The 21,645-nt window shown below is 41.5% G+C and overlaps 1 protein-coding gene across 1 annotated transcript; it reads right to left on the bottom strand.

The window, feature by feature from the left end:
• Window positions 1–12,687: 12,687 nt before the first annotated feature.
• On the bottom strand, window positions 12,688–20,898 carry CUNH1orf52 (chromosome unknown C1orf52 homolog). The gene is made up of 3 exons (XM_032155471.2): window positions 20,591–20,898; window positions 19,757–19,955; window positions 12,688–13,415 (listed from the first exon to the last, which is right to left on the bottom strand). The coding sequence occupies exons 1-3, from the start codon at window positions 20,864–20,866 to the stop codon at window positions 13,342–13,344; spliced, it is 549 nt and encodes a 182-aa protein (XP_032011362.1). The 5' UTR covers window positions 20,867–20,898; the 3' UTR covers window positions 12,688–13,341.
• Between the last annotated feature and the right edge of the window lie 747 nt (window positions 20,899–21,645).

The following is a 21,645-nucleotide window of genomic DNA, read 5'->3' as shown; positions in this document are numbered from 1 at the left end:
GGTATTATGGGCTGAAAGTAGAGAATTTTGTCAGCCAGGGGTTAAAAAATATACGCCAGAGAACGAAACTGCTTCATGTCTTTTCCCTCTTTTTTCTTTCTGTCCACCTCCTCTTACTACAAGTGTACTTACGAGGAAGGGAAAGGCTGATGCATGTCATTGAGCCAGCACCTCATCCCTCCAAAGAAAAGGAGCACTGAAAAGTGGCACATGCTTTTATCCTGAAATGGTTAATGGGGATGCTGGGACTGAGGTTTTCTGGTTGCTGGTTGCTGGGACTGAGGTTTTCTGGTTAATGGAACTTTCTTTTTTTTTTTTTTTTTTTTTTTTTTTTAAGACGGAGTCTTGCTCTGTGCCCCAGGCTGGAGTGCAGTGGCGCGATCTCGGCTCACTGCAAGCTCCGCCTCCCGGGTTCACGCCATTCTCCTGCCTCAGCCTCCCGAGTAGCTGGGACTACAGGCGCCCGCGAACACACCCGGCTAATTTTTTTTTTGTATTTTTAGTAGAGACGGGGTTTCACCGTGTTAGCCAGGATGGTCTCGATCTCCTGACCTCGTGATCCGCCCGCCTCGGCCTCCCAAAGTGCTGGGATTACAGGCTTGAGCCACCGCGCCCGGCCTGGAACTTTCAGTTAAGCCATTAATCGGAAAATTATTTTGCTTGTTTTGTATATTTAAGTAAATTTTTAAAAGTAAATGATGCAGTCACATAGTTTAGAAATTAAAATGATATTAAAAGATATACACAGAGATGTGTATCAGGGGAACACACCCCTGTTCCCAATCCTGTTGTGAAAATGCACTGGTCAATTAAGGAGATTATTTTATTCTGGCTACTGTAATAGTGAGAATGTTTATCAACGAGGAATGTTTCTTTTTTTTTTGAGACAGAGTCTCGCTCTGTCGCCCAGGCTGGAGTGCAGTGGCGCAGTCTCGGCTCACTGTAAGCTCCGCCTCCCAGGTTCACGCCATTCTCCTGCCTCAGCCTCTCCGAGTAGCTGGGACTACAGGCGCCCACCACCACGCCCGGCTAATTTTTTGTATTTTTAGTAGAGACGGGGTTTCACTGTGGTCTCGATTTCCTGACCTCGTGATCCGCCCGCCTCGGCCTCCCAAAGTGCTGGGATTACAAGCGTGAGCCACCGCGCCCGGCCAACGAGGAATGTTTCTAAGAGAAGGCAAGGGACAGATAAGCAAGGGTGTCACCATGCATGGGTCTCATGGGATTCCTGAGAAGGACAGAGTTGGATCTTACCTCAGACAGCAGGTGCTCTTTGCTGGTTCCTGGCACACAAAGAATTGGGGGTTTCTTTTTTTTAATTATTATTTTAGATGGAGTCTCTCTCTGTCACCCAGGCTGGAGTGCAGTGGTACGATCTCGGCTCACTGCAACCTCCACCTCCCGGGTTCAAGCAATTCTCCTGCCTCAGCCTTCCAAGTAGTTGAAACTACAGGCACCCACCACTACACCTGGCTAATTTTTGTATTTTTAGTAGAGACGGGGTTTCACCATGTTGGCCAGGCTGGTCTTGAACTCCTGACCTCAAGTGATCTGCCTGCCTCAGTCTCCCAAAGTGTTGGGATTACAGGTGTAAGCCACCGTGCCCAGTGGGTTGGGAATTTCTTAACCTTCACTGTTTTCTGGAAGCATAGGGCTTAAAATTTAACATTGTCAGTGTCTACCTCAAACTCCTCCTGCCCCCTATACGTGAATATTTTTATTGGTTTCTTACATGGTGACAGTATTTCCTAATACAATTGCAAGTAAGTATGAATATATATTCTTATCTTCCCCTTTCTTCCACAGAGTAGTATAAGTAAATATATCTTCTCCAACTTCCTTATTTCATTTTATTATATATCCTGTATATCTTTCCACAATCATATGGAGAGTTTTTTATTTTCCTCATTTTCCCCACTGCATAATGTTCCATTGTAACATAGTTATTTAACCAGTCCCCTATGACACTTGAATTACTTCCAGTATTTTGCTATTATAAACAATGTTTCAGTTAATAATTAGTACATATATCCTACATGGACAGGTATAGCTCCAGGATACATTCCCAGAAGTCAGACTGGTGGATCAAAGAGCCAATATATTTCTAAGTTCTGTAGATATTGTCAAATTGCTCTCTATATGGGTTGGACTATTTTGTCTTCCTACCCACATTGTAAGGGCATGCTGTGTTCCCACAGCCTTACCAACAGAGTGTGTTGTTAAGTGGAATTTTTCTAATCCCCATTTGTTAAGAAATACCATTTACAAGTAGTTTTAATTTGCACTTCTCATAAAAATATATATTTGATTCAACTATTGTGAAAAATAATTTAGAATATAGCCAGGTGCAGTGGCTCATGCCTATAAGAGATCCCTCAGGGGATCCTCCTGCCTTGGCTTCCCAGAGTACAAAGACAGGAGGATCTCTTGAGGCCAGGAGTTCAAGATCAGCCTGGGCAACATAGTAAGACTCTGTCAGTACAAACAAAAACAAAAACAAAAACAATTAGGCAATTAGGCAGGTGTAGTGGTGCACCTGTAGTCCCAGGCTACTCTGGAGACTGAGGTAGAGGATCACTTAAGCCCAGAAATTCGAGGCTGTAGTGAGCCATGACGGGTGCCACTGAACTCCAGGCCGGGTGACAGAGCAACAGAGTAACACATCGTCTCTAAAAACAGCGAGAAAGAAAGAAAATACACTTACAGAAGACACTAACCCTTTGCATAATCAATGATCAGTTTCTCATCCCCACCAGTGTAAGCCCAAGTGAACATTGCCATTCCACAGGGAAGAGTATTATCACGGTGGAGAGTAGCGTGTCTCAGAGTCCGTTCCACAAATTTTACCAAGTTTGAGACACTGGGACACTTTACCAAGAAGCTAAAGAGGCTTCTTTATTTAATGACTCCTCAAAGCCTTTAAAACGTTTCTTTTTTTTTTTAATGGATCGCTAGGAGGGGAGAATTTTGGACTTTAGTGGACCCCTTTTCTCAGAGAATCTTCCACAGTTTCCCTGGAACACATTTTGGGAAACATTGACTGAGAAGGTTTAGGAGGTTGGGTTGAATTTATACCCAGTTAAAGGCCAACGCTGAGAAGTCATTTTATTTAAGATAAAATCCCTATTGTTTTCTCATAACTTGTTTTTTTCTAATAATAGAGAAAAGGGGAGGATCTTGGTTAATGGAAGGTTTTTATTAGTTGGATTACCTGAGGTACAGGAGTCAGAATCCAGCCTTGGTTAGCGTCCCTCAGGGCCAGCCCAAGGAAATCAAGACATTGGCAAACTGCTGTGTCTTAGGCCTCTTTCTCCTTGGCTGGTTTGCTTAGTGCCCCCATCACAAACAAGCTGGCAGGAAAAGACCTGAAAACTCATTTGCTCTAAGATGGTGTTTGTTCATTTGCTCAATTGAACAAATTGTTACTTATTGAACAATTTCTAACTTTATTGCTTTGTGCTGGGTCCCTGAGGTAGTCCCAGAAGAAATGTAAGGCTCCAGTGCACTCTCCAGCAGCCCCTGATCTCCTTAGGAGGATAAAATATGCCCAGCAGTGAGCTAACAATGTAAGTGTGATCAAGTGACAAGATGAGACTTAGGATAATGTTACTTCTCCCGGGTGGCTCCTCTCTTGGGAGTCTGCTTAACCCTCTGGTTAATGCTTTATTGGGAGCTCTAGTTGTGGAATTTCCTCAATTCCACAAGCCAAGATAAGGAGGCATTTTCCTTCTTTTCTTTTTTGGTGAGCAGGTGTTCCCTTGTAGTTGGCTCTGGGTGACTCCCCACGGTGAGGCCAGCCAGCTGCTTTTGGGCATCAGAGAGGGCTGCCTGCCGGGCCACCATGGGTAATGCTTCAGTAGCCTTTAGCTCCACCTAAGGTGTATCTCTGCTAATTGCAATAGTCTTGTCAATAATATACAAATGAGGGAGAAAAGGCCCAGTCTACTTTATTGTTTTGTCCCAGTTCTCTTTTCACCTCCAAATTTGTCTTTAGTGCATTGTGGCCACAAATTCCTTTTGCAGAAGGCAAAATAAGTAGGTTCTCAATTTGAGCACTGATGAGTAGTTTCTTGGAGCAGTCTAAAAAGAAACGTGGTTTTTGACAGCAGCTGAAAAGAGGATATATGAGAAATGCCAAATTGCTGTTATAAAGAACTGGCTTCTGGCAAGGGACTGAACAATTCAGACTTCAAAGATACATAGACATGTTTTGAAAGTTCTTGTTTAAATATGATCTCAGGAAGTTAGAAGCAGGAAGTCAAGCCAACTAGATAAATTTTAAATGCATACAACTTCATCTTGAAATCTTACTCACAAAAAGTAGTTTTATAATAAAATACTATGGCCAAGTGCTTATTTACAAAGATGTTTGTCTCAACATTATTTATAGCGGTGAAAAATTTGAAAACCATTTTAATGTCCAGTGGATAAATGGTTGATTAAATAAAGTCAAACAGGCATAAAAATTACGAAAGACAAAGTCTCATTCTGTCACTGATATAGTTTGGATATTTGTCCCCCCAAATCTCATATTGAAATATAATCCCCAGTGTTGGAGGTGGGGCCTGATGGGAGGTGACTGGATCATGAAGGGGAATTTTTCATGAATCGTTTAGCACCATCCCCTTGGTGCTGTCCTCATGATAGTGAATGAGTTATTGTGAGATCTGGTTGTTGAAAAGTGTGTGGCACCTTCCCCCACTCCTCTCTCTTGCTCCTGCTCTTGCCATATGACATGCCTGCTCCCACTTTGCCTTCTGCCATGATTATGGGCTTCCCCAGGCCTCCCCAAAAGCCAGGCAGATGCCAGCACCATGCTTCCCGTAAAGCCTAAAGAACTGTGAACCAATTAAACCTCTTCTTAGTAAATTACCCAATCTCAGGTATTTCTTTTTTTTTTTTTTTTTTGAGATGGAGTCTCACTCTGTCGCCCAGGCGGGAGTGCAGTGGCACGATCTCGGCTCACTGCAAGCTCTGCCTCCTGGGTTCACGCCATTCTCCTGCCTCAGCCTCCCGAGTAGCTGGGACTACAGGCACGTGCCACCATGCCCGGCTAATTTTTTGTATTTTTAGTAGAGACGGGGTTTCACCATGTCAGCCAGGATGGTCTCGATCTCCTGACCTGGTGATCCACCCGCCTCTGCCTCCCAAAGTGCTCGGATTACAGGCATGAGCCACCACGCCCAGCCAGGTATTTCTTTATAGCAAGAAAAAAAGTCCTAACACAGTCACCCAGCTGGAGTGCAATGGTACAGTCATAGCTCACTGTACCCTCAGAGTCCTAGGCTCAAGTGATTCTCTCACGTCGGCCTTCTAAGTAGCTGGGACTACAGGCATGCACTATAACACCTGGCTAATTTTTTGTGTGTGTGATGGAGTCTTGCTCTGTCGCCAGGCTGGAGTGCGGTGGCGTGATCTTGGCTCACTGCAACCTCCAACTCCCTGATTCTAGCTATTCTGCCTCAGCCTCCCTAGTAGCTGGGATTACAGGCATGCACCACCACGCCTGGCTAATTTTTTGTATTTTCAGTAGTGATGGGGTTTCACCATGTTGGCCAACACCTGGCTAATTTTTTAATGTTTTTGTAGAGATGGGTCTCACTATGTTGCCCAGGCTGGTCTTGAACTGCTGGCCTCAAGGGATCTTCTTGCCTCAACCTCCCAAGCACTAGGATTACAGGTGTGAGCCACTGTGGCTGGCCAAAAATTGGGTTTTTAAAGATTTTTTTTTTTGAAGTGGAGTCTCATTCTCTTGCCCAGGCTGCAGTGAAATGGCACGATCTCGGCTCACTGCAACCTCCGTCTCCCAGGTTCAAGTGATTCTTCCACCTCATGGTCCCATGTAGCTGGGATTAAAGGCACCTGCCATCATCCCTGGCTAATTTTTGTACTTTTGTAGAGACGGGGTTTCACCATGTTGGCCAGGCTGGTCTCGAACTCCTGACCTCAGGTGATCCGCCCACCTGGGCCTCCTAAAGTGTTGGGATTACAGGCGTGAGCCATCACGCCCAGCCATGAATTCTTTTTTTTTTCTTTTTGAGACAGAGTCTCACTCTGTTGCCAGGCTGGAGTGCAGTGGCGCAATCTCGGCTCACTGCAATCTCCACCCCCTGGGTTCAAGCGATTCCCCTGCCTCAGCCTCCCGAGTAGCTAGGACTACGAGCGGGCACCACCACGCCCGGCTAATTTTTTGTATTTTGATAGAGACAGGGTTTCACCATGTTGGCCAGGATGGTCTTAATCTCCTGACCTCGTGATCTGCCCACCTCAGCCTCCCAAAGTGCCGGGATTGCAGGCATAAGCCACCGCTCCTGGCCAAGAATTCTTAATTGTTATCTATATCATTTAGAATATATATATATGTGCATAGAAAAAAACCACTGTAAGAAAATAGTATTAACATGTTAACAGTGGATTTCTCTACTAATAATGATTTATATTTTTAAATTTCTTTTTCTTCCAGAACTTCTATAGTAAGAATGTCTCATCTTCATAATCAGAAAAAATTTTAATGAGTATTACTTTTACAAATAATTTATATCTAACTATATAACATTAATGTTATGAGAATTAAAACAATGTAACTTAAGTAGAATGAATTCTTATTGTGTTTTTGTTGTAAACATTGTTCCTGTCCTTGAAAAGGTGAAGTATATTTGTAGTAATAAAACCATGTAGAGTTTTTTTTTTTTCTGTGCTTCTATGACATATGGCTTACTGTTGGTATTTCTGTGAGGCAATTGAAAAGCTGTTCTCCATCGTTGTTTACCAAATTTTCACAAATTCCTCTTGGAAAAGCTAGTTGAAATCATGGTAATGCTAAGAAACCCTAATCCTCCTCCACCTACTCTCCTGGGCTTAAAAAAACATTCAATGCTAGGCTGCATGATCTAAAATAAACCTCCAGGGCAAAAGATTAAATTAGGGACTGGTTTGCTGCCCAGCAAGACTGACATAGGATAGTCTTCTTACTGTTGCAATGAAACAGAAGTGGAAAAATAATGGAAAAACCTAAGCAGTTCATAATTAGCCAGAACAATTGGATGAATTCAGCAACTTCAAAGTAAGTTAGAAACACACAAGACATTGTCCTATTATCTAGAAAAAGCCACTTTACTAAGATTTTAAGTAAACATTTCCAAGTTGGTGCCAGAGGCATTAAAGAAATGGCAATCCTGTTTCTTTAAAATAGCATCAAAATCTTTTTTACATATTGAACAGCAAAGCTGGAGGGGCCTCTTTCATGTATAGCAGCAAATTCCAGTGCTTCATTAAGAATTAAATCATTTACCTCAGGGTTCCAGACAGTTGGGAACCCCAAAGTAAGCCCTTTTCCCGGGTGGCAGCTTGTAGAGAATAGAGAGTTTGAAAACTCAAAAGCACCTGACAAATATCAGGGCTTATTATCTTTCTTCCCCAACTATAGAGCAGTCAAGAAAAATTAACCCTCTCATTTGTTAACCTCGATAACACGGTTTAACTGATCTGTAGCCACGGATGGCTCAGATAATTGCCCTAATTAGTTTGGTATGAAAAGAGGCTGGGGTGGGGGATACGGAGCTCAAATAATTAAGGCAAAATAAAAAGAAAAGAAAAAAGAGCTTATGCCTTACAGATTTGACATATGGATTCCAGATGTTATGGAAGACATTTTACTGCTAAGGCTTTATTTTATTTTATTATTATTATACTTTAAGTTTTAGGCCACTTTTTTGTAGTTAAGGACAGGATTGGAAGGGGAGGCCTCAAGGCAGAACAGCCTAAAAAAGGAGGGAAAGATCCTATTGATCGTTATCGAACACCTCAGGGTGTATGTATGTGTATCGTTATCTGTCTCCAAACTGAAAACTAGCAGCAGGCTCTTAAAATGCCCCTAGACTGGGGGTGTTGGGGGAAGGCCTTGGAGGAGTGATTTCTGGGTTGGCTTGTTTGGAGCTTTGCTGGCAGATAAGTCACCTCCTCAGTTGGAAGTGATTGCTCTGTTAGTTCACTGCAGTTTCCCTCAGGAATTCTAAATTTAAAATGTGAATGCAAACTTCCTAGCATGCCATGCCAGGGAAGGTTGCTAGGATCTGGGTCCCATTTAGAAACAGAGACAGGTAATTATACCAGGAAAAGGGCTACACTTTTACCTCAATGCCATGCACCAAATCCTCTGTTTCTTCCTTTCAGAAAATGGTAAACAAGGGAAAGAAAGAGGAGTTCCAGACCCTGCATACCAAAATATTACAGGCACACAGGAAATGACTCTTCAAATCCAGGCTGTAAACCTGTCATTTCGTGGGCTTGTCTGTGGGCCTAGAAAAGCGAGACAAAGATCACGCTGAAGACATGACTGTTTGGGGCTGGCTGTACTGGAGGACCTCTGGAGGCCTTTCCATGCCAGGTGCTATGATTCTAAACTCAAGCCATAAAATGAAATGTTAGAGGAAAGCCAATGAAATTTGAGGCAAAACTTGTGGCTTAAAGCTCATTTTGCTTTAAAAAATGTAGACTTTGAAAAACTGTTCTTTATAAGCAACAAAAATTTTTTAAAGAAACTGAAAAGCTAAAAAATATTTTTTTTGGGGAGGGAGTAATATTCTCAGCCCTATTACTATCTTTTAAGGCTTTCAATTACAGATACTCCAAACACGTAATAAGTTACTAAGTCCTTAAAATATGTATTAATCTTCCTAAAAACATTTGCATATTGACTTTAATCCATGTAAAAGATGTTTCTGGTGTATTTAACCAATGCTACTCGTCTGTTTAGTGAAATGATTTCGGATCCATTAATTCTCCAAATACTTGTATTCTGAGTGCCTTCTAAGGATAACACATTCTTTGAATCAAACACACACAAAGAACTAAGCCAATCTATTGGTTAATGCAGTCATTCCTCCTCCTCCAGCTTAATGTACTGGCCCTGGAGCCAGAATGCCTGGGTTTCCCAGCTCCAGTGCCTTGAACAAATTATGTAACCTCTCTGTACCAGTTCTCTCCCCTGAAAAGTAGGGTTAGTAATAGCACCTAACTCATCGAACTAATGAGTCAATACATGTAAACCACCTAGAAAAATGCCTGGCACATAGCAAGCATTCAATAAATGCTGGCTATTCATTTAGTGCCAAGTATGAGGGCAAGCAATGTAGAGGTGGATATGGAGATAAATAAAACGAAGTGCATTAAAGAGGGACTATTTGAATTGGTTCTTGGAGAAAATATGGAGTTCACAAGGAAGCCAAAAAAGGGCCAGGTCAAGCAAATGCTGTGAGTGAAGGCACAGAACTACGAAACTAAATAGCCTATCTGGGGAATTGTAAATGACTCATTAGAGCTAGATTAAGAGGCATGTGACATATGTTGCCTCCATCCAAAAGCAAAGATTTTGAAGAGACAGAAAAAATAGAGGCACATGGGAATGAAGGAGTAGAAACCACAGGATTTACTGACCATACCTATGTGACAGGAAGTGAGGTAGGGCAGGTTTCTGGGTTTATGGTGATGCCATCAATCAGAAACAAAATATGGTACATGGTGTGACCTTTGACACAATCTGTTTGGACACACAGTATGGGAGGGACCTTTAAGAACCAAGTGGAGATGTACAATTGGATACACAAATCTAGGCTTTATAAGAGCACTCTGGCAAGCCATACAGTATAGGGGATCATCAAAGTCTTACTGATTGTGGTAGCCATGAACTTGGCTGAAATCTTCAAGAACAAGGGTAGAGAATGAGAAGAATAACAATGTAGACTACACTGGCAACCAGGGGCAGATGGAAGAGAAGGAACCAGAGAAAATAGAACCAGAATAGCATGGAGCCCTGGAAGAAACCAAAGGAGTAAAATCAGTTTTGCATTAATTGATGGTTTTAGTGGAAAAATGACAGAAAACCCAATTCAAAATTGTTTGCATTGTTAATAAGACATATTGGCCCATATAACTGAAAACACAAGCCTCTGGATGAGGGGATAGCATTATACCAAGACAAATGAGAATCAACCCCAAGCCAGGGGTGAGGAATTCAGCTTATTTGCAACATTTAGCAGTCATAGTCAAGGCTTGGGGCTTGCATGCTCTGAAGCCATGGCCTGAGCTCTACATTGGCTTCTTTCAGCCACGGCTGGATTGGCTGGGACACAGGGCACCAAGTCCCTAGGCTGCACACAGCACAGGAATCCTGGGTCCGGCCCACGAAACCACTTTTTCCTCCTAGGCCTCTGGGCCTGTGATGGGAGGGGCTGCTGTGAAGACCTCTAACCTGCCCTGGAGACATTTTCCCCATTGTCTTGGGGATTAGCATTTGGCTCTTCATTACTTAAGCAAATTTCTGCAGCCAGGTTAAATTTCTTCTCAGAAAATGGGATTTTCTTTTCTATCGCATTGTCAGGCTGCAAATTTTCTAAACTTTCATGCTCTGCTTCCCTTATAAAACCGAATGCTTTTAACAGCATCCAAGTCACCTCCTGAATGCTTTGCTGCTTAAGAATTTCTTCCACCAAATACCCTAAATCATCTCTCTCAAGTTCAAAGTTCCACAAATCTCTAGGACGGGCAAAATGCCACTAGTCTCTTTGCTAAAACATATCAAGAGTGACCTTTCCTCTAGTTCCCAACAAGTTCCTCATCTCCATCTGAGACCCCCTCAGCCTGGATTTCATTGCTCATATCATTATCAGCATTTTGGTCAAAGCCATTAAACAAGTCTCTAGGGAGTTCCAAACTTTCCCACATTTTCCTGTCTTCTTCTGAGCCCTCCAAATGTTCCAACCTCTGCCTTGTACTCAGTTCCAAAGTCGCTTCCATGTTTTTGGGTATCTTTTCAGCAGTACCCCACTCTACTGGTACCAATGAACTGTATCAGTCCATTTTCATGCTGCTGATAAAGACATACCAGAGACTGGGCAATTTGCAAAAGAAACAGGTTTAATTGGACTTACAGTTCCACATGGCTGGGGAAGCCTCACAATCATGGCAGAAGGCAAGGAGGAGCAAGACACATCTTATGTGGAGGGCAGCAGGCAAAGAGAGCTTGTGCAGGGCAACTCCCTGCACTGATGGTTTTTAAAACCATCAGATCTCATAAGACTCATTCATTATCATAAGAACAGCACAGGAAAGACCCACCCCCATAATTCAGTCACCACCCATGACACATGGAAATTGTGGGAATTACAATTTAAGTGAGATTTGGTTGGGAACACAGCCAAACCAGATGAGGATCTCAACATACTGCCCAGGCTTAACTTCTTTAAAGTAGAGGAAACAATCAGAAGTATCAAGTGACTCGATTCTCTAAAATGAAAGATACTTGGAAGATACTTGGTCAGATACTTGGAAAGATACTTCTTACGCATATGGATTTTTAAGACTTTTCCCCACTAGATTTCCACTAGCTCAACCAAACTTCACCTCAGTACCCACATGGACACTTGTGCAAACACGTTCCCAGGACATCTCTAAAGGGGAAAATAATCTATTCTCTAATGTGATGATGAATGTAGAGTGATATGACAGTCCATTTTCCAACCAGGAGATACAAATGGCTGAGTCAGACTTGCTCCAAAATATTTAGCCTCTTCCCTCCTAAGTCCTGTCTTCCTCCTCATAAAACATACTCTGCACATCTCCTAGGAAAGAGAGAAAAAAGTTTGCTTTCATGCTAACTTAAGAACCTTGCAGAATTTCAGTAACTTCTGAGATATTTGCTCCACCAACACATGCATCCAAATTTTAGATTTCTCCAGAGCTTGGGAATCACTTCACAAATATAACTTGATTTGGTTGTGTTTGGTGTCATGTCATACTATGGTCTTGCTTTATCACTTGATGCCACTCCTTAGTATATGATACTAAGTAAACAAATCTCACGTAATTATTCAAATTTTATCTTCCACAATGGGGAAAAACAGATTAAAAAAAATACTCAGATTATGTCTTTTTCTTTCTAAATTATTTTTTGTAGAGATGGGGTCTTGTCATGTTGTCTAGGCTGGTCTCCAACTCTTGACCTCAAGCTATCCTCCCACCTTGGCCTCCCAAAGTGCTGGGATTACAAGCATAAGCCACCACGCTTGGCTGTCTTGTTCTTATACACTGTGCACTGTTCTGTAATTCTTATCTCTTAAGGGCTTGAGATTCATGGAAAGATTGATGCAGAGTGTAACCTTTTTATGGTTCAAAATGCTACAAATAACTGCATTCTTTGCAACTACTTCCCAACTACTTTGCATATCTTCCCAACTACTTCTTGTTCATTTTATTATTACTATATGCAGAGCATTAAAATAGAAGCTGGGTAGAGAAAACATGTAGAAGTAGGGTTACCAGATAAAAGATGTTCAGTTAAATTTGAATTTCAGATAAATTTTTTGTATATGTCCTGAATATTAAATATACTAAAACATTATTTATCTGAAATTCAAATTTAACTGAATGTCCTGTAAACGTACAATTTAATAAACAAATTAATGAATAACCATAAAGCATAGATGACAAGTACAGTCATACAATCAGGAGAGGAAAAGATCTCCACTAACAGATCTCCAGGGACAACAGAAAAGTACCTGGAAGAGATGACAACTGATGTCATTCTTGAAAGATGACTAAATTTTGACTGGTGGACAGGTGGTTTAATGTGATGATTTTGAAGTTCAAGTGTCCCAAGTTAAATTCCAAATGAATCACTCACTAGCTGTGTAACATTAGACAAGCTACTCAAGCACTCTTTATTATAAAATGAGAATACTAATAATACCTTGCTAGGTTGTTTAAGGATCAGAGAAAATATATGCACAAAGCACCTGGAACACAGGAGGCACTCTTTAAATGGTAATACTTCTTATTACAACTGAAAATGTCACAGGACAAATAGGGTACCTGTCACAGACAAACATTCAAATGTTAATGTTATACAGTAATAGTAATATTGAATAAGTAATTTTATTTCCATGATCTATTTACACTGTACAAAGACTGTTGAAAAGCACCCTACAAGTTCACAGTACATTACAATATATTTACTTTAAAAATATATTCCTTTATAAAAGGTTTATAGAACATTGGCATGTCAACATGTGACAAAACTCTCAAAGCATGTCACCAATTCTGTGAGAGCAAGAATGCATCCAAGTGTTATCAATTTCACAATCACAAGTCACCAGTTGAGTTTTAAATACATACATGTTTTAAATAAAAAATTATATAGTGGAAAGTTCTTGAGGCAATACTTATTAGTTCATTAACGTATGCACTTTCATAGATATGTGGCATAATAACCCACAATATCAACTTAATCTGTCCAAAGAAACATTTCAACAAGTTTAGCAGTATAGAAATTCTGGTCATTTGTTTCTACTTTTTCTTCTTTGCTGGTTCTCCTGGCTCTACTTTGCGCTTTTTAGAAGTATGCTCATCTTTTTCATCATCTTTAAATAGAAAAAAGAGTTTCAATCAGTAATTTTAAAAAACCCAACATGTTAAGCATTAAAATTTCACTGGCTTTATACCAAAATTGTTACCCTCATCAACTAATGTTTCTCTCAGAGTTTCCCAATAAAAAACAAGAATTAACTTTTAGAGCTCTGATTTTTAAATGCAAGTGAAAGTGAGCAATTTTTTTTTTCAATTGCAGCCATACAAAATTCACAAAGTGACTCTTCAGGTGTTATATTAAGGTAGCTTAAAATAAGTGACTTTACTTCCCCCAAATCAGACTTTTGAAAAAGGCTCCCAAATACTCAGCAAGCTTGTCCAACCTGCCTTATTTGTTGTTGTCGTTCTGTTTTGTTTTAGGCTTGTAGCAGCCTGAAGCCATAGTTTTTAGTTTCTGTCGCTAGTGATAAGCAGAAAAGGATGACGAAGGGGCTTTATTGGCTCAACCAATAACAGAAACTAAGAACTCATGACTGTATTCTCTCCCTTGGACACCACTGCATGATAGTATTTACATTGTGCATATTCAAATACAATCAATGCTTTGTAAGAATGGAGCATATTGTTTTCTTTTTACAAAAAATAGGTATCAATCTAATGATGACATTATTTAAGTGGCTATCAGCTGTCCTTTTCCTTTCAATCTGCTTTCTCTCCTCCAAAAACAACTTCTTCTTCCCCATCACCTTCTCCACCCACCCCAAATCCTTATTTTGAGGTTAAAAAGCACTCACAAGTAGGTTTCCCCAAACCTCTATTTGGAATTTTATTCTAGTAAGTTCTAATTCCCACCCCCGCCCTCCCCGTCCCCATTCCTAGGATGGCCAGAACATTCTAATGGCAACAGAAAAATACATATCTTCCTACTTCACATTATGGAGAATTTGGAGAGGGGAGGGAGGTTAGCGAAGAGCCGTACATTAAAACAATGTTCTTTACACCTTTCCAAAATGTTAATAGTATCTGTAGCCACAGAAAATTTCCAATTCATAAAAATGTTGTCAAACCTGAAAAAGTGAACTCTTTTATTCTATTTAAAAAAATCCAACTACATGGTTAAAAAAAAAAAATACAGGGTAGCACAGACTAGTTGCTAATTCCATCTCCCTAAGCAAATGTGTGGTATTAAGAACTCCGTATAGACAGAGTAACATGGAAAAGATGTTACGATTTATAAAATACAAATTTATTTTGAGCACATTACTAATTAATTGTAGCTTTTGACTTTATTTTCTTGATCAACAGATACTCAAAAAGTTCAACAGGTTATCATGTGGAGATCTATAAAATATCTCGATATTGAAAGAAGCCTTCATATTAAAAAATGTGGGGAACCACTGACATCAGATCATAAATTCCTTGAAGGAAATATTAAAATCTCAAGCCTTCAATTCCCTTCTGCTAACTGTACCATAATCAGAATATCTCATTTATTGATGCAGATAACAATCAATACCATTCATCTTCACTCCCCTTCAAGCACAGCACGGTGATGTTATTCACATGCTTCACAGAGCACTATGGATTTAAGTAGGCAGTGGAATAAAATACAATTCAGATAAACTCACCCCAGGAATTTACAAATCAAAGTTTTAATCAGTAGTTCATCATGTTCACACAAAAATACTGGCTCTACAAACCAAATAACATGGTATATCACCCAAACAAGCCAAACCTTTTGCTTTTTTTTTTTTTTTTTTTTTTGAGATGGAGTCTTGCTCTGTTGCCCAGGCTGGAGGGCAGTGGTGCCATCTCCGCTCACTGTAAGCTCCACCTCCCGGGTTCACGCCATTCTCCTGCCTCAGCCTCCCAAGCAGCTGGGACTATAGGCGCCTGCCATCACACCTAGCTAATTTTTTGTATTTTTAGTAGAGACAGGGTTTCACAATGTTAGCCAGGATGGTCTCGATCTCCTGACCTCGTGATCCACCCACCTCGGCCTCCCAAAGTGCTGGGATTACAGGCGTGAGCCACTGCACCCGGCACCTTTTGCTTTTTTTTTTTTTAAATTAAAAAAAATATCTTTAATTAAAGAAGACTTAAGGCATCATACTGACATCTACTGGCTTGGTACTAAACTGTACATTTGACATACACTGCATTTTATTTTAAAACCCTCAAAATTAAAAGCAATATAGATGCTATTCTGGGAAAGTAGAAGAATTAATTGAAAGCAGTAACATTGACATCAGGACAACTAATATTATGTAAAGTCTAACGCATACAAGAACAATACTAGTTCTCTATTGCTTCTTTCTTTCTGATATACTGTCTTGGATAAACTGATTTTTTTGAGACGGAGTTTTACTCTTGTCACCTAGGCTGGAATGTAGTTGCATGATCTTGGGTGACTGCAACCTCCGCCTCCTGGGTTCAAGCAATTCTCCTGCCTCAGCCTCCCAAGTAGCTGGGATTACAGGCACCCACCACCATGCCCTGCTAATACCTTTTGCTTTTTAACTGGAGTTAATTATCACTAAGCTCCTCTTTTGAGATTTTCAGTAGTGATAATATAAAAATGGAAAGTACTAAGTTTACTATAATATTCACTATGCATTAACATACATTTAGAAGATGATACCGAGATATTTTTGATTTAATTTGCCACTTATTACAAGTAAATTAACTGAATAACAAAACCACAAACTACTGAAGTTAAAAAGTAACTGGCTATCAGTGATTTGAGCAGAAGTGCTATGCCACCTAGTGTCATGACAAGGCATTGCTTTATAAACTAGAGTAGGGGAAAAAATCTGAGCAATGTTCATTTATCAACTTTACTGAGCTTTTTTACTTGGTCTCATATAGTATAGATGTACTGGTAAGGAAACAATTTTTTTATTATGGAACTCAAATCACTCAAGTTAAGTAAGTTTAACTTATCAATATACAAACTTTCTAAATTCTAAAAAGTGTAAACTAAAAATCACTATATTAATTATGCTTTTACAATTATTATACATGTCAATAAAGCTACAACTAATAACTAAGCTTTGCTTACCTACATTTTACAACCACTAAAACCAGAAGTGGCAGGGTGCGGTGGCTCATGCCTGTAATCCCAACACTTTGGGAGGCTGAAGCGGGCAGATCACGAGGTCAGGAGATCGAGACCACCCTGGCCAACATAGTGAAACCCCGTCTCCACTAAAAATACAAAAATTAGCTGGGCGTGGTGGCGTGTGCCTGTAGTCCCAGCTACTTGGCAGGCTGAGGCAGGAGAATCGCTTGAACCTGGGAGGCGGAGGTTGCAGTGAGCTGAGATCGCACCATTGCACTCCAGCCTGGGCGACAGAGCGAGACTCCATCTAAAAAAAAAAAAAAAAAAAAACCTGAAGTGCTGATAAGCAGCAAGACCCAATGATGAGTTCTGAACCTTTCCCAGCTCTTCCTCTAAAGTAACTGGAAGACGTTAACCGGCAATAAAAGGCCAAAGGGCAGAATGGGGAAGCAAAAAAAGTAACTTGCTAATCTAAAATTTGGATAAGAGTGTAGAGTTTCTGATACATGTTTTATGAATGAAAAAGAAAGGCTACAAAATTATAACATAAATTGATTTTACAGTGGGTTTATGATATAGGAATCTGAAATGGCAAAAATCACTTCTAAAAACTGGGTCTGTTATTTGATTTTGCCTGTATTTGTTTTCCAATAAAGGACCATCATGTGATCAAAAAGACAGAAATTATCTACGTGAATAGCAGTGTTATTTGCCACATATTTGGAACTCCTTCTAACTTAACTCAAAAGCTAAGCTAGAAAAAAGATAATTCTTTCTTGCTTGCCCTGGTGTATAATCCTGTTTTTTTCCATATAATGACAAAGATGTGAGAGCACCACCCTATGGAAATCTGGTTTGAGTACCAACCCTAGTATCTTTACTGCCATTCTCCCTACAGAAGAATAGCTATATCTCACTGTTGAGAAACAGTTATTCATCAGGAGACCAAATCCCAGTTTAATAAGGCATAATTTCTATTTAAAGGTCTGGATTTGAATGCCTACTACTCTGCCTCTTCTTTAGCTGCGTGAATGAATTTGGGTAAATTCCCTAATCTCAGATTGTTTTATCATCTGTAAAACAGGAATAATGAGTCATGTAGCACTTCTGTATCAGGTTGCTGGCAGTAATAAATTAGAAAACTGTGTGAAAGTGCCTATTTTAGAATTTGGCATTTTCTAGTTTGTGACCTCGGACAAGTTATGTAAGCTATCACTTCCACATTTCTCTATCTCATTTCACAAGGTGTTGTAATAATTAAAGATTATTTAAGCAAATATATTTTTACTAATTATGAAAAGGATTGGCCGGGCGCGGTGGCTCACGCCTGTAATCCCAGCACTCTGGGAGGCCAAGGCGAGCAGATCACGAGGTCAGGAGATCCAGACCATCCTGGCTAACACGGTGAAACCCCGTCTCTACTAAAAATACAAAAAAATTAGCCGGGAGTGGGACGCCTGCAGTCCCAGCTACTCGGGAGGCTGAGGCGGGAGAATGGCGTGAACCCGGGAGGCGGAGCTTGCAGTGAGCCAAGATGGCGCCACTGCACTCCAGCCTGGGCGACCGACAGAGACGCCGTCTCAAAAAAAAAAAAAAAAAAAAAAAAAAAAAACAAAAAGATTGTACAAATGAGGTATCATAAATGTTTACATCATTTAAGGTCTGCAAAAAGATGTTACTTCCTGAAGATGCTCCTTCATTAGTGACTTCTAATACATATTGGAAGTCAGCAGAAGTAATGGAAAAGCTAGGTAGATTCAAAATTAAAGAAAGAACTCCTGCCAGTCAGTTCTCCTTTCTCTTAAAACAAAACATCACTCCCTGCGTGACTGTTAAAAATGGGCTAAGTAGCCCTTGTATTGTGGGAAGATCAGAAATCTGTTTAACAAAAATGGCATACTCTTTCTTAAAAATAATGGTCCAAAACATTAGTTCAACAATTACTGAATACTTACAATGTACTCGATACAAACATAAACATTTCAAATCCTTCTGTTTGAGGAACTCATCATAAAGCAGACAGACTTTTAAAAAAATCACATACAAGTGATGAGGGCAATCAACAGCATTAGCATAAACAAGGTACAGAGGAGCAAATAATTATCAGAGGTGATACCTGAGATTTCTTCTTTTGATTTGGATTTTGAAGAATGAATTAGTTTACTAGCCAGAGATAAGAAAGAACACTCCAGAATAAGGTGCAACGTATACTGAAAGGCAGGGAACCATACAATTCAGTTCTGGATTTCAAGATCTTCAAGTGCTAGAAAGGGGCCATTAAAAATGACTGTGGACAGGGAGAAAGGGCCTATCAATAGAAGGCCTTGACTCTATCCCGTTGAAGGGTTTTAAGCAGGCAAGTTACATAATCAGATATGACTTTTAGAAACTCAACATTAGCTGCAGTGAAGGATGGTACAGATTGGATAAGAGTGTGTTGGCAAAGATTACTGTGATAGTCCAAGTAACAGATGAAATTATGCTATTATGAACTAAAGTAAAACAACTCAGTCATCATCTTCCTATTACTAGGTAGTAATGCTCAGTTACATTCATTTTGTCATGCTAATTTTAGCTCTGAAGCACAACTGCTTTAATAGAAAATGAAGCCTTCGGCCGGGCGCGGTGGCTCACACCTGTAATCCCAACACTTTGGGAGGCCGAGGCAGGTGGATCACCTGAGGTCAGGAGTTCAAGATCAGCCTGACCAACATGGTGAAACCCCACCTCTACAAAAAAAAAAAAAAAAAAAAAAAAAAAAAAATTAGCCCGGCGTGGTGGCAGGCGCCTGTAATCCCAGCTACTTGGAGGCTGAGGCAGGATAATCGCTTGAACCTGGGAGGTGGAGGTTGCAGTGAGCCGAGATGACGCCATTGCACTCCAGCCTGGGCAACAAGAGCCAAATGCTGTCTCAAAAAAAAAAAAAAAAAGAAAGAAAAGAAAAAAAAATTAAAAGAAGAAAAAAAAAAAAGAAAATTAAGCCTTCAGTACTTTGTAGTTACGGTCACAAGAATCCATGAATTGATTTGTGTTGTTCTAATAATAAGGCATCACAAATCAGACTACTGGATGAGATATCAGATATTTTAAAGGCTGAATAATTTATGATCTTTCACTAAAATGCCGCAACTACTACTAGCTGAGCTATCAGAGACTTCATGTTAAAGCCAAATATATATGATCTTTCTCAAAAGCAGAGCAATAAGTATCCAAAGACCATCAAATTAGTTTGCCAATTCGCTAGATTTAATTTTCATTCATTAAATATCTCATTCTTTTTAAGCCCATCACGGGGATCAAAATAGATCACCACCGGATTCTGACTTTCCTTACCTGATTCCAATGTCTCCTCCCCTTCTGGTAGAAGCCTAGCTTTCTTAGCATTCTGTGGAGCATCATCACCATTGTCCTCATATATGTTAGACCATTTTATTGCCATGTCAAGCTCTGGAGGCGGAGGCTTCTTCTCAGTGGTGTAGGTCTCAGGAGGTGGTACATAATTTGACTTCCATATTTTGAATTCCTTTGGAGGCTGTTAAGCAAGCACATTAAGAAGCACTGTGACGAACCGAGGTTCCTACGATGGACGTGGGCACATGCAACTCCCTGCCGTTCGCTTATCGTTCAGGCTGACTTTTTTTTTCTTTAAGGTTGAAAGACACATTTTTCCATCAAAATCACAATACTGTTAAGTGAAAAGCCAAAGGGTTCCCTATATGAATAAAGCTAATAACATTTAGTTACCAAAGAAGAATCCAGTCTCAGAGATACTACGCCAAGGCTGACCCCTTCAGGAGACTGCAGCAGACACTGTCTTGGAGGCAACACCGCAGGCACTTCGGCGTCAAAGGGAAGGGGTCTCAGGGAGAAGCTGCAGCGGGGGGGGCGGGGGAGTCACCACTGTTAGTCCTCGCCGCGCGGGGTCGGGGCACCGAGCGCGGAGGTTTGGGTCTCCTCACAAGGGGCGGGGCTGCGGGTCCGGTCTGACACCCACCAGGCTGGGGGAGGGGGCCAGGTTTCCCAGGGCTTGAGGTGGGTGGGGGTGGTGCGGCATCCCGCGGGGGTGACTGCGTGTGGGGGAACGGACAGCAGGTCCCCAGCAGGGGGCTCAGGAGGAAGGGGGCGCAGGCCGGGGTCGAGACCGGGAAACGGGGTCGGGGACCTCACCTCCTCAGGCGCCTTGACGACGTGCCTCTCCCAGTCTATCTGCTTGTTGAGCGGATTGTAGAGAAAAGCCGGGCGAGTCACGCTCCTAAACAGCTCGTCGGGTCCCGGGAGCCGCTTCTCCGCCTTGTTCCTACAGCCGCCCGCCGACTTCGCCGGATTCGGGGTTCTGCGACTCGTCTCCTCCGGCTCGATGTTATCCTCTTCGTCCGAGGAGCCTGAGCTGCTGCTCCCGTATGCCGCGAAATAGCTCAGAGGATCCTTCTCCTCCGCTGCCATGACGGCTGCGAGCGACTACCCAGCACTCCGCCGGAAGCCGGAAACCGGAAGCCACCCCAGGGCCCGCCCCGCCCGTGGCCCCGCCCCAAGTCTTACAAATGATCCCGCAGTCTGCGCCCCCTGGCGGTTGCGCCACGCTCCTGCTCCCCCGCGGAGGGGCTGAGGCTGGAGGCGGGCCCGGCACGTTCCCAAGGAGGGGCGGGGGCTGCTTTTGCTCAGTTCTGAGGAGCTCTGAGAAGAGACGAAGTACTGAGCCAGGGATCCCAGCCAAACTTCCCGCATTCGATAGCATTTACTAAAGGCATAGAAGAGCTAAGAATTTTGTCTTTTCGCTGTCACTCCACTTTAGCCCTTGCCCAGAGAGGGTAGGATTTTTTCCTGATCCACTGCATCTCGTCTTCCAAATAAAAATTACTCTCAGTGTGTTTCCCTAGGTTGTTATGGAAGACCTCTAGGGGTGGTGGACTTCCCAAGCCAAGAACCAAATCATTTCCTGCTTGACCTCATTCAAGTGCGCTCTGAATAGCTTTGATAAAACTCCTCTTGGATCATAGCCCACCACTCGCGTCGTCCAAACTCTCTGGCTTCTCATTGTCAGCCTCTTCTCCGCCTGCTTTGCTCCATATGGCCCTTAAATGTTGGTGTTTCCCAACATATTGTACTATCTTTCAGTGATGCTTCTAACATTTTAAAGGGCATTACAAAGTTGCAAGTCAGCCCATCCCTTTCCACCGCATTAACTACTTTATGCTATGATTCCCAAATCTGGGTGTCTAATC

The sequence above is a fragment of the Hylobates moloch genome, unplaced genomic scaffold (genome assembly GCF_009828535.3).
Source record: "Hylobates moloch isolate HMO894 unplaced genomic scaffold, HMol_V3 SCAFFOLD_5, whole genome shotgun sequence".
Lineage (NCBI taxonomy): Eukaryota > Metazoa > Chordata > Mammalia > Primates > Hylobatidae > Hylobates > Hylobates moloch.
The sequence above is the reverse complement of the archived record's forward strand: the minus strand, read 5'-3'. Positions and strand labels throughout refer to the sequence as shown.